This window comes from Numida meleagris, chromosome 2 (genome assembly GCF_002078875.1).
Source record: "Numida meleagris isolate 19003 breed g44 Domestic line chromosome 2, NumMel1.0, whole genome shotgun sequence".
In the NCBI taxonomy this organism is placed as follows: Eukaryota; Metazoa; Chordata; class Aves; order Galliformes; family Numididae; genus Numida; species Numida meleagris.
Window position 1 is genome coordinate 106,404,542 of NC_034410.1, and position 12,135 is coordinate 106,416,676.

Sequence of the window (12,135 nt, forward strand, 5' to 3'; positions counted from 1 at the left end):
TAAACGACTCCATGTAGGAAACTGCACGCTTCAAAATAGTCATTACTTAATAGCCCATCGTGAATTGAAACGTTTGGTTTCCACACTGAAGACCTGTTCTGTGGACAGAGCATGTTTTTGTCAACAATTTATCATTCTGGAAACACTCTAATTTAAAAAAAAAAAAAAAAGTGCTGTTCCATTTCCGTGGATGTTGAACAAATTAATTTGCTGACAATTTAAGTGTTATTTACTTACATGAGCACTGTGGTTACACAGTGACAGCAAACACAACTACTACCTTCAACTGGATTCTGCCAGAATGAGCCAATTTACAACAAGGCTTTACAAAATTTGCCTAGGAATTGGCAGTGTCATCTGTAAGTTGGTGCCACTTTCGGAATATTTTGGAATAGCAAAGACAAAAGTACTATATAACTTAAACGTATCATATAAAATGTTTGACATTAACTATCGCTGTTATACAGACAATATAATACAAGAAGGACATTTACATCAACAAAAATTCACTGAGACCAAAGGCAAAATGCGAAGGACCAAAATTTACCTTCTGGAAATTCTTCTGAAGCTGGCTTGAAATAAGTCCTCTAAAGAATGTCTATGGTCCCTACAGAGGACTTCTGTCATCAACTGTAACAACATTGGACTCTGAGACAACTCTAAAGCATCTAAAAACTGAAAAAAGATACAACACAAAGTAAGGAGCCACATGGAATCAAGTCAATTCCATCTAACTTTACCATATCAGTCAGAAGCAGATACTCGATATACGTATACATAATCTGTATATGTAAATTCAACTACTGGATAAAAGTTTAACTAAGAAATCTAAAAGCTGATTTCCTTAAGGGAACTGAGCTTATCTAATTCCAGACTCTGTGATATACAACCACACACCTACCTCTGTGATACACACATACACACACAGCCCTATGTGATATACAGGCAGCTGTTTCTAGGCACAGTTCAATTAGGCTTCTAATTACGTAACAATTTCTGATAGATACTAACCTTCTTAGTGCAGTCTACATAGTTGTTGTGCTTCAAGGTTCCTTTGGGAAACTCATCTGAACTCATGGGAAAATTGAAAGCTACAAGTTGATCAAGAGCATTCTTAAGGTCATTAAGTTTTTCTCCAGTCAAATTAGTGAAGAACGGAAGAATTATCACTGCCTGGCCCTGAAGGAAAGATACAAAAGCTTTAAACTGAAAGAAAATTATTCACTAATTACAAAGCATCTGAGGAGCACAAAACGATCAGCAGTGGCTGTGCTTACTGATTCAAAGGCTCAGTGAAGTGAAAGGCACATCATCTAGCTGCTTTTCTTTAAGGTGCTACTTCAGAAAACAGCTTTGATCAATACTGAGTGGGAGTTAAAAGCTAATTAACATTTCCTGCCTGACACTTCTATATATTAGACTTCCATGATAATGGATGCTCACTTAAAAGAACAATGAAGTCACTGCTTTAAAATGCACCACCTGGTAGATAAAGCAAGGTTTATTTTGAATGCACAGTGAAATTCAAAAATGTCCACCTAAGGGTGGACCGACAGAGCAGCAGCCATGTAAAACTATTTTCTAAGTACAAAACATTTAGTATTCTGGTCCGAAGCTTATGCTCTAGCATCCAAACAGTGTGCCCTTGTCGCCAAGAATGCCATGGTATCCTGGGATGCATTAAAAAGACCATGGCCAGCAGGTCAAGGGAGGACATCCTTCCCCTCTACCCTGCCCTAGTGAGGCCACATCTGGAATACTGTGTCCGTTTCTGGGCACCCAGTTCAAAAAAAGACAGGGATCTCCTAGAAGGAGTCCAGCAGAGGGTGACAAAGATGATAAAGATCCAGAAGCACCTCCCGTATGAGGAAAGGCTGAGAGACCAGGGACTCTGCAGTCTGCAGATCAGAAGGCTAAGAGAGGATCTCATGAATGTTTATAAATACGTAAAGTGCAGGAAGACTCTCTTCAGTGGCGTGCAGTAATAGAACAAGGGGCAAGGGGAAGAAATTGGAGCACAGGAAGTTCTCTACTAACACAAGGAAGAACTTCTTCACTGCAAGAGTGATGGAACACTGGAACAGGCTGCCCAGAGACTTTGTGGAGTCTCCTTCTCTCCAGATATTCAAGACTCATCTGGATGCCTATGTGTTAGACCTACAGCAGGGAACCTGCTTTAGCAGAGAGTTGGACTCAAAGATCTCTAAAGGTCCCTTCCAACCCCTACAATTCTGTGATTCCATGTGATTCTGTGATCCTAGAACTTCTACTTTCAGTACGCCGTACTCTGTCTCCCTCTCTTGACCAAATCACATATAGCAGTTACTGGTCTCACACAAACCATGGACCTTAGAATGACTGCACTTTGATAATCTGACATTTAGAAAGTGCCAGACCTTGCTAACAGTCGATTCAAAAACGAACACTTTAGAGTTGTAAACTACTTGCAACTGACAGTAAATTTCTCCTAGAAAAAAAAAGAAGTTACACCCAAAACAAAAGCACAGCATCTGTGACATTGCTTTCTGTCTAAAATACAATTATTTACAATTTTTAGGAAGCTGAACAGGAGAATAAAATAACAGAAGTAATGCCCACGTGCAAACTAAGATAAAAATTTAATAACAGGGGATTTCATTAACCACTAGCACTCTAATCTGGACAGATCAGGGAAGATACCTAAGTGAACAACTTACCTTCAGATTTAAGCCTAAATTCTGATCAGTAAGTAGACTGGTATAGGTATCAAAAACAGCTGTAAATGCTTCATGACTGGTATTGAAAGAAACTGAAGAGTCTATCTGGAATGACAGAGAAGTTAAAAATAGGCATTTGTTTTTAAACTAGTCATAGAGAACCTTATATTAGCTAACAATAAAAATAACCCATGTGCTGTAGAATTATGTTTCCAAAAATATATTGAATGAACAGAAAGTACATATACCTCAATTTTGGCTTTAGAAAGACCATCAGTAAGAATTCTGAAAGCCTCTATGCTATGCAAACAAGCTTACGTGCTGGATATTTTCCAGTTCAAAAATAAATTAAGCTACCTCTCAAAGCTAGATTTCCTATTAGTCACTTCACTGGCCGCGAACACAGCAGAACAATTCACAATATGTGTCCCAGAACATGCCTTCAAAAAGATTCAAGTTGAAAATAATGATATTTATAATTTTAAAGTTCCTCAGTGAGTGAATCTTTGTGTGTGTTTATACATGGTTACTCTTACAAGTTCCTAAAAAACATAGGCTAAGTAAATAAATTCCATCTTCATGACAGAAAAAAAACATTAAGCAAAACCCAATGTAATCTAAGTTAGAGGTCCAAAAAATCAAAACCTTTCTGCAGTCTGTTGATTTAGGGAGCTCTGTTGTGACTTTCTAGATGCCAACAAGGCAGAAGGAATGCTATCAGCGGCTGTTCATTTTCTAAGTTTACTCCCCACGCTTGTACCAATTCTCCAGAAGGCAAAAAGGCAGAAAAACATGTGAACAGCTAAAATAAGAAGGCTGGTGGAGAGAAGAGCAAAATCCAGTAATTTCTGCCTGTCCAAATATTTTTTGTACTTTGCAAAAAAAAAAACAAAAAAAAAAAACCCAGACTGTTACTACTCAGCTTTTTTTTTTTCCTCCCCCAAACGTAAGAGAAAAAAAGGAAACTATTCCTTTAAACTAAGGTATCTTCCTAAAGAATTAGAAAAGTTAGCTGGCTGTTTCAAAACAACGCATACCTGGAGAACTTTTGCCAGCAGGGTCAAGACTGCCATTTTGCTCTCGGGAGATGAACCCTTGGCCCACCAGCTGTCAAGCCTCTTCCAGTTTCTCAGTACTGCTGTGACCAGTTTCACTCCTTGCTGCTTGCGTACGGTACGCTCCCTAAAACTCTGATCTAACATGCCATTCAAAATGCTTCCAACCTGCAAGGAAAAGCAACAGAGAGACTCTTGCCTTCCAAACAACTTGATGACAGTATCTCCTTGCTGGTATCATGGACAATCATGTGAAAAAAACGAAAACACCACCACAACCAAATCACAGATTCAGGAGAAAGCCAACCAAAAAGTGCTTGTGAAAGGAAGAGAATGAATATCCTGTCAGCTTCAGACGGATCTTTCTGTCTGAATTACCATCTGTCCTAAAAGCGCCTAAATTAGAAGCACCTCTCCAGTTTGACTTTGTGAGAAGGCTAAAGCTAGGATCTAAAATTAGAAGATCTTAATTCTATCCCACATCCTTAATTAAAACTACTCTTAACAAAGTAAGAACCCAGTAAAGGAACTTTCAAATTACGTCTGCTTATGTGTCAGGGGAGGATTTTCAAACTACCGCATCACACAGCAATGCTAGATTCAAATCTCAGCAGCATACAGGAGTCACTGTGTAGGAATTTAAAAGCACCGACATTTCAAAAAGAGACTTCCACCAAACTCCTTCCTGCTTAACTCAAACTACAGTGTAGCAGCTCCCTCCCATACATTTTGTGTGAATAGAGAAACAAATAACAACCCAGAGTAACTCTGAAGATCAATATTTGAAAATACTAGTTAGCATGGAACTGAGAAACAGCAGTCACGTACATAACTTATTTGCATAAATTCTGAAAACAGAAATAAAACTTCAAACAAGTCATCAGTATTGTGATTTCAGTGGATTTGTATGGGTACAGTAAAAAAAAAATCTTTTTTCTTACCAAACAAAACAATCACATGAAACTAAATGCCTTATCAAATGACTGTATTACAGTCGTTCATCTTCCATAATACCTCCCTCTACATAGCACACTAAACAGGAACAATCAGGCTTGCTTTGAAAGGATGTTCTTCAGATGAAGTACTATGCGAAACTCCTGAAATTCATAGATTTCAGGATAGGGAACAGGCAAGCACTTTCCACTCAAGTAAGGCTGCCTAGGACCATGAAGGCAGTACCAGCAGGCTGTAACCCAAAAACAAAACAAAACAAACAAACAAAAATCACAAAAACACAAAACAAACCATTGAAAACCCTATCAATACCATGCTTTCCAAGTGCAACTGAAGACACTCAGTTACATCCAACCATAACAAAGAAGTCTTACTTCTAACATTTCCATTTGACTTTGTCCATTTAAAGAAGAAGTTTAATACCATTTGGGGATTGCTGACAGATGATTCCATAAGCTGGATTACAATCACATCCAGATTTTTTAGCAGTTGTTGATTAATGGTGTCTGGGAACAGGCTGTAGAAATACTGTCCGTGAGAAAAATTGATGAAGTTCCTCTCTGAGGCTTCTGATAATGGCACAGATAACATCACTGTGTTCAACAGCAGGCTCACTAGCTCCTCACACTGTAAAATATAAGGTAATGACAGTTATCTCAAATGCATTAAGTTTCACAAATCTCCTGCAAAACAAAACAAAAAAAAAACAAGACAAAACACAACCACATTTCCTTTTTTTAAAAAGCTCCCATCTCGAACTGTTTTATGTTACCATGGAATACAAGTATTAAGCACAAACAAAATACTGAAATGCTTGCTACTTAAAATTTCCCTTTGTCCCTCGATTAAGGCAGAGAGTGCTTGCAGCTTCTCTGTAGGAGTATGAATAAAGCTTCTTTTACCCAAAATCTACATTCTGGTTATTTTACAGAATAGTTCCTGAAAATAGAAAGCTGAGGATTAAGTATTCAGACTGGAGAACCACATCCTACCTGGTCATCAATGGCAAAGGCAAGCTGCAGGAGACTATCAGCTAATTGCTTACTGCTGATGCCTACTGATGGAAGAGAGCTCCTTTCACTCCCAGGTGCAATGCCTTTGTACACAACTGAAAGAAGCTTAGAGCCAACAGAGGGATGAGGTGCTGGATCCTAGAGGAGGAAATTAGTGCCAGTGAATATAAGCTGAAAAAAAATAACACAAAGGCTTTTTAATCCATCTGTTTAGGCAACAGAAACACGAATTCTAAGCCAATTTCTCATAAAGCAATGCAAATGTACCATCACAAGGCTCCTTTCTCACTGAAGAGCAAAGTTTTTAATCAGATAATCCTGCTGTGAACAAGGTTCAAAACAAACTATTTCTGAAACATTTCCAAATGATTCAGATCTGAAAAAAAAATCTGGGAGAGGATAACAACACTACTACAGGAACAAAATGAACAGCTCAATGAGAACGTGGTCTGTAATAGGTGTGCCATGCAGTTCCTCGAGAATTGCTGTGCTATAATCTCAATTCTAAATTCTTAGACATAAAAACTAAGTAGAAATAATTATTTTGAGTAATGTAGTCTACCCCAACTGCTCTCTATTCTGTTTTCCTGCAATTCAATCCCACGGTATTGCTTCTGATCAGCCAATGGACAATCCTGTCCGCAGAAGAAGTTCACCCATGTGTTCCAGAGACTTGGTGCAACACTTCAAAGTTCAAATGGTCTCACACAAAACAAGATACTGCTTTTTGGATTCCATTTAAAAACAACATTTGTCAGGATTTTTGAGGATCAAAGAAAACGTGCCCCTACAAAGCTCAATGAAAGGAAAAATTGGGGGTAGATTCCAGTCGCCTCCAGCCCCTAGAAACTGGAGGAAGACAGACAGGATGATGAAGACTGTTCAAACCTCAATATTATGCTACCCAGATTCGTAGAAGCATAAAACATTTATTTCCAGCCTCATTCAACACCAGCTTTTCACCATTGATCTCATTTCACATAAATTCACCTGTTCTCAGTTTTCATACCAGACTTTTCCATGTTTAACGCTTTTATCTTTATAAAAATATTCCAAACTTCCAGATAAGCAATTACCTGATTGTGAAGAACAGAATGAAGCAGACCAGATTTCTGGAGTTGCTTGCAGGCAGAAAGAACAGCACTAAGCCTAACTTGATCAAAACGCGCGTCTGAATTAAACAGATTAACAGAACAAAGGTCCTCAAAGCTAATGAGAAAAGAGAAGCAATAATGTTAGAGTGGTGGGGATATCTATTTGCAACCATACCCATTTTTATTTAGTTTGCATTTCTCATTTCAATTTCATTTGTTCTGGGCATACACTTGGTAGAAAGCTCCTGCTTACCTCTGTAGGGTGATTCTTTTTTTTAAACGTAATTGCAAATATTCTTTATAGGGAGATTTCATCAAAGCTTTCAAGAGTCTCACTGAGATATCTGGGAGATTTTTCATGACTTGTACATCAGCTGTATTAAATCCTATATGTGATGGATCACACACTGTCATCACCAGAAGCTCTATGAAATTTGCATTAAGCAATTCCTTCTCAAGTAGCTAGAAAGAATAAAACATTAAAAGAAACTTTAGGGAAACCCGAAAGGATTCTGAAGTATCTTATTGTTCATTACTTACCATTACTCCTTACAGCTAAAAGGAAACATAATATGCAACATTAACTATTCTGGTGAAATGGCATTATATTTCTTCTATTAAATGTCCGAATTTCAATGAATTGTGCTAATGCACAGAAATAAAACATCTATACAAATACATAGGATGTATACTATCAAATTGGAATTGAGATCTTTTCATATCCACCTAGGCCTGTTTCAGTCTTGATCATACATCTGTAAGCACTTGGAAATCCAGGTGTACATCCCTATGCACACCACTAAACATTTACTTTAAACAAGAGAGTCTCAGAACTATAGCTGGCACTGTATATTTCACAAATACTATATTCTATAGCTTTAATTACGGTTTGCATTACATCTAAGCTAGGCAAGTTGAGAGATCTGAACATTTTTCCTGAATTCAAAAACAAACCACCACAATCTCACTTCCTGCTTTTTAAGTAACTATCACCTTGACAAACTTAAAGCAATCAGGCCTCCTTGAAAATATATTCATTGCTAGTATTCCATACAGAACAATCTCACAGTCATTTTCCTTACTGGAATATATACGAAATATTCATCCCTCTATTCAAAACTAAATCAACCACTAAAATTAATCTCCGCAGTATCCCTTCTCTTACATGCAAAGATTCTAGCAGTTGGTGATGTTTAGTCACCAACTTGAAACAAAGTACCACAAAGGATATGTTAGCCAACAAATCAACCTCGCAGTGAAAAAATAAATCTAATTACATATACAATTTGTATCTTTTACTCACTACAGATTTCAGTGCCTACCTTCCAGAAATCCTGCTGGCATGTTTCCAGGATCATGGTGACAAACTCCATGATTCGCACAATAATTGTGCACTTACTGTAATTGTACATTTCTCTCTCTTGTGGACTGAATATGTTGCCTCTCGATCTGCAATCAAAGTACTGCTCTGCTGCATGGATATCATGCAAGGCAATAGTTTCAAGGAAGAACTCCACCGCTTCCAAGAATGAGGACTTTTCATTTACACCTAAGAAGAATCATAGTAAGATGAAATGAGATAGCAGCTCATGACTTGTCTATATGTTAATTTGTGCTTGGAAGAAAACAGTTGTGCTGAGATAATGAACAGAAAACCACCGTATCTCTCATCAGTACTTCCTGGAAGTCCAATGATCATTTAGACACATGTAATAAGGACGAAAATTTTAAATCCATAGTTTTGAATAAGCTTGGCTGTATGCTAACTGCATCTAATAAAGATCTTACAATATTTTTTTCAGTAAAGACAGAGAGAACACAGGCAGACTACCTACTATACGCACGAGACTTCTACGCAACTGTACTGTCTGTGACAAAAAGCATTTTGGTCAGAACTGAATGAAAAATTAAAAAAAACATTTTGGTTAACACTTAATGTTTACACAAGGTATTACACATATAATCAAATGCAAAGCAGTTCAAGTCTAAGCATCAGAAATCGATGGCTTGAAGAAAAAAAGGGGACTTCTTTCATTGCTTTCTCAGAGCTCCCTCCAAACATCAATAAAGAACAGGCAAATGACTTAGAACGACTTCTTCAAAATCTGTGGCTCTGCTCAGCAGAGGGAAATGAGCTGTACAGTCTGATCTGTGAAGCTGAGATAGAATAAAACAAGTTGCTGGTGAGTGGATGATTGAGTGAGAGAAATTTAATGGCGTATTTCTTGGACTGAAAGGAAACATTTTAAAGATACAGTAATAACAAGGTACTTCCTCATCAAAAAAACCAAACCATCCACAACAACTGTCACTGAGATCTTTGAGAGTTTGTAAAATTCATTAACTCTATATTTAAGACGAAGGCTTCAAGTCTGAGGTGGGAACTCCTCTGGGAGCTACTCCTCCGCACCAGGCATGAATCACCTTAACGCAACAGTTAATCACTCACCCAGTATTTCATGAGGCTTGATCATTCGCAGTTCAAAGAAAGTATTGTAGCAGTCCAGCGCTGCTAAGAACATATCCATCCACCTCATGACAGTCTGTAAACTAAAGGGCTCCTGCATATCACGGAGAGTTGGCTGAGAAAGAATCCCAGACAGGCTTTTGCCATCACTGCCACCTCCTTCAAATTTGTTAATAAGGAAGGAAACTTCTCTCTTTTTTAAAACATCAGCCAGCCAAGAAGACGGAGAATTGTTTCCTGACAGAAATAAAAGCACATCTGAATTCTATAGGGAAACAACTCATTTCAAAGTAATAAGGAATTACAGGCAAATGAAATATCATAGCCAAATTTCCTGGTTTTATTTGGATCTTCTAGTATAGAAGTTATTGTCATACCACTGAAGTTAACCACAAGGAAGAGGCTAACTTGCGAGTCGCTCCCACTATTTCCCAGTCAGCAAATGCTGCCTTCATACCAAGATACAACAGCAAACCCAGGCCCCGAAGTTCTCTTTCCTGACCAGAAGGAAGTCTTATTTCTAATAATATATTGCACACGAAACATATAGAGAAGGAATGCACAGCATTTAGAAAGCAAAGATCAGAGAATCCTAGAATCGTCTGAGTTGGAAGGGACCCTTGAAGGTCTTCTAGTCCGAATCTCTTGCAGTGAGCAGGGATACCTACAGCTACATCAGGTTGCTCAGAGCCCCATCCAGCCTGACCTTGAGTGTCTCCAGGGACAGGGCATTCACATCTCTGGGCAACCTGTTCCAGTGCCTCACCACCCTTATTGTAAAAAAAAAAAACTTCAATATATCCAGTCTAAATCACCTCTCCTTTAGTTTGAAAATCATTTTCCCATGTCCTACCACAACAGACCCTGCTGAAGAGTCTGTCCTCTTCCTTCTTATAATCCCCTTTTAGATACTGGAAAGCCACTATCAGGTCTCCCCAGAGCCTTCCCTTCTCCAAGATGAACAGCCCCAGCTCCCTCAGCCTGTCCCCATAGGGAAGGGTGCCCCATTCCTTGCATCCTTTGTGTGGCACTCCTCTGGATGTGCTCCAACAGGTCCATGTCTCTCTTGTACTGAGGACTCCGCATCTGGACGCAGTACTCCAGGTGAAGCCTCACTCGCACAGAAGGGCAGGATCACTTCCCTCACCCTGCTGTCCATGCTTCCCTTGATGCAGCCCCGGATACAGTTGGCTTTCTGGGCTGTGAAGGCACATTGCTGGTTCACATCCAGCTTCCCATCCACCAGTACCCCGCAGGTCTTTCTCGGCAGGGCTGTGCTCCATCCTTACAACCCCCAGCTTTTACTGATAGCGGGGGTTGCCATGACCCGGGTGCAAGACCTTGCACTTGGATTTGTTGTAATCTCATGAGGTTCACCTGGGCCCACTGCTCAAGCCTATCTAGGTCTCTCTGGATGGCATCCCGTCCCTCTGGTGTGTCAACCGCACCACACAGCTTGCTGTCATCAGCAAACTTGCTGAGGGTGCACTCAACCCCAGTGTCAATGTCACTGATAAGATAATAATACACCGCGACTTACAATACCTGGTAATAAAGGAACAAATTCATAAAAGAGCTCCATGGCTTTATGTCGGCACTCCGTCTGAGGTCGCCCACACTGCACTAAGAGCCACATGACAATGTCCTGAAGGCACACTGACTTGGTAGCTGGAAATCCTCTGCACAAGAATATTAGGGATTAATAGTATTCATGACATCTAACAAGAAGACACTGTCTTCCAGTTGAAAAAAAGTCAGTGTTTCATGAGCATTATGAATGTCCTTTTGTCTATCTTACTGAAACCCATACGAACTATAAGGAAGAGCTCTTCCACTAGCATAGCCTACACTGCTTTTCCTTTTTCCCACTCTCATTTGAAGTCCTAGAGCACCGTCTTTATGTCAATAGTTTAAAAAACAAAACCAGGTCTCTTTCTTTCTCTCTGTAACAAATGAAGAGAAAAATAGAGATTATCATTTAAATTATCACACAAATTTTCCTCTCCCTAATTATCCTATCTCTTAGCTCACTACATGTAAGCTCAGATGCATCTCAGATGCTACTTGCCAGTTTCTTTAGGTTACAGGACAGTTTGGGTCAAAAGGGACCTCAGGATGTTTCTAAGTCCAGCCTCCTGCTTAAGGAGGGTCAGCTGCGTAATCAGAACATCTACTCTGATATTGAATCCACTCTTGGTTTTTCCACATTTCTCATTATGTCTCTATTTGCTTATCATCCTACTGCAGCTAGTCTTACTCCTGCTAATACTTACAGCAATAGTAAAAGATTTAGAAGAACTTTCCTCCAGTACCAATACTATTTTGAACACAGCTGTGAGAGAAACATGCTTTTCCTTTCCTCCCATCCACGCAATATTAAAGGAAGCTATCTGTTCTGAGCCCATCACACAGGAATAAAGAATGACTATCATGATCCTCTAGGATCATATCAAGTATTTCCCACCGGTAGTTCAACAGATGTATTAGCAGAAAAGAGAATCCTCCTCTGACACTTTGAGAACATACATTTATTAGTGGCAGTCACAGGAGGAATTCTCTATCCAGAATCTTAAGTGTTTAATGGAACTGCATGCATTGTTAAACAGAATGTATTATTAAAAAAACCAGAAGAATGTCAAACTGCTGACCGTGGTACCCGCCGTTTTCCTTCCTTGTTCAGAGCAGGTGCTTTATGCTTGATTATGCGCTTCAGGTGATTAATAGTATCGCAACATTGTTGGGTGGTACCTGTTAGAAGGAGAGAATCTGCATCTATAAATAAACGCTAGCAACCTGGTTAAATGAATCGAGGTATTATCACCATAGAAATAGTGCAAGAGGCAGACACACAGGATG

General features: G+C 39.1%; 1 protein-coding gene across 4 annotated transcripts in view; it reads right to left on the minus strand.

Annotated features, from left to right (window-relative positions):
• PRKDC (protein kinase, DNA-activated, catalytic polypeptide) overlaps positions 1-12,135 on the minus strand; it is an 85,310-nt gene that overhangs the window by 50,129 nt on the left and 23,046 nt on the right. For all 4 annotated transcript variants that reach the window (XM_021388233.1, XM_021388232.1, XM_021388231.1 and 1 more), the window contains exons 29-40: positions 11,928-12,027; positions 10,825-10,958; positions 9,262-9,516; positions 8,135-8,361; positions 7,066-7,274; positions 6,795-6,927; positions 5,698-5,856; positions 5,129-5,332; positions 3,734-3,919; positions 2,697-2,801; positions 1,012-1,179; positions 548-675 (exon numbers count right to left, since the gene is read on the minus strand). In XM_021388233.1, the coding sequence (XP_021243908.1) occupies positions 548-675; positions 1,012-1,179; positions 2,697-2,801; positions 3,734-3,919; positions 5,129-5,332; positions 5,698-5,856; positions 6,795-6,927; positions 7,066-7,274; positions 8,135-8,361; positions 9,262-9,516; positions 10,825-10,958; positions 11,928-12,027 (2,008 nt within the window). The remainder of the gene's footprint in view (positions 1-547; positions 676-1,011; positions 1,180-2,696; positions 2,802-3,733; positions 3,920-5,128; positions 5,333-5,697; positions 5,857-6,794; positions 6,928-7,065; positions 7,275-8,134; positions 8,362-9,261; positions 9,517-10,824; positions 10,959-11,927; positions 12,028-12,135) is intronic.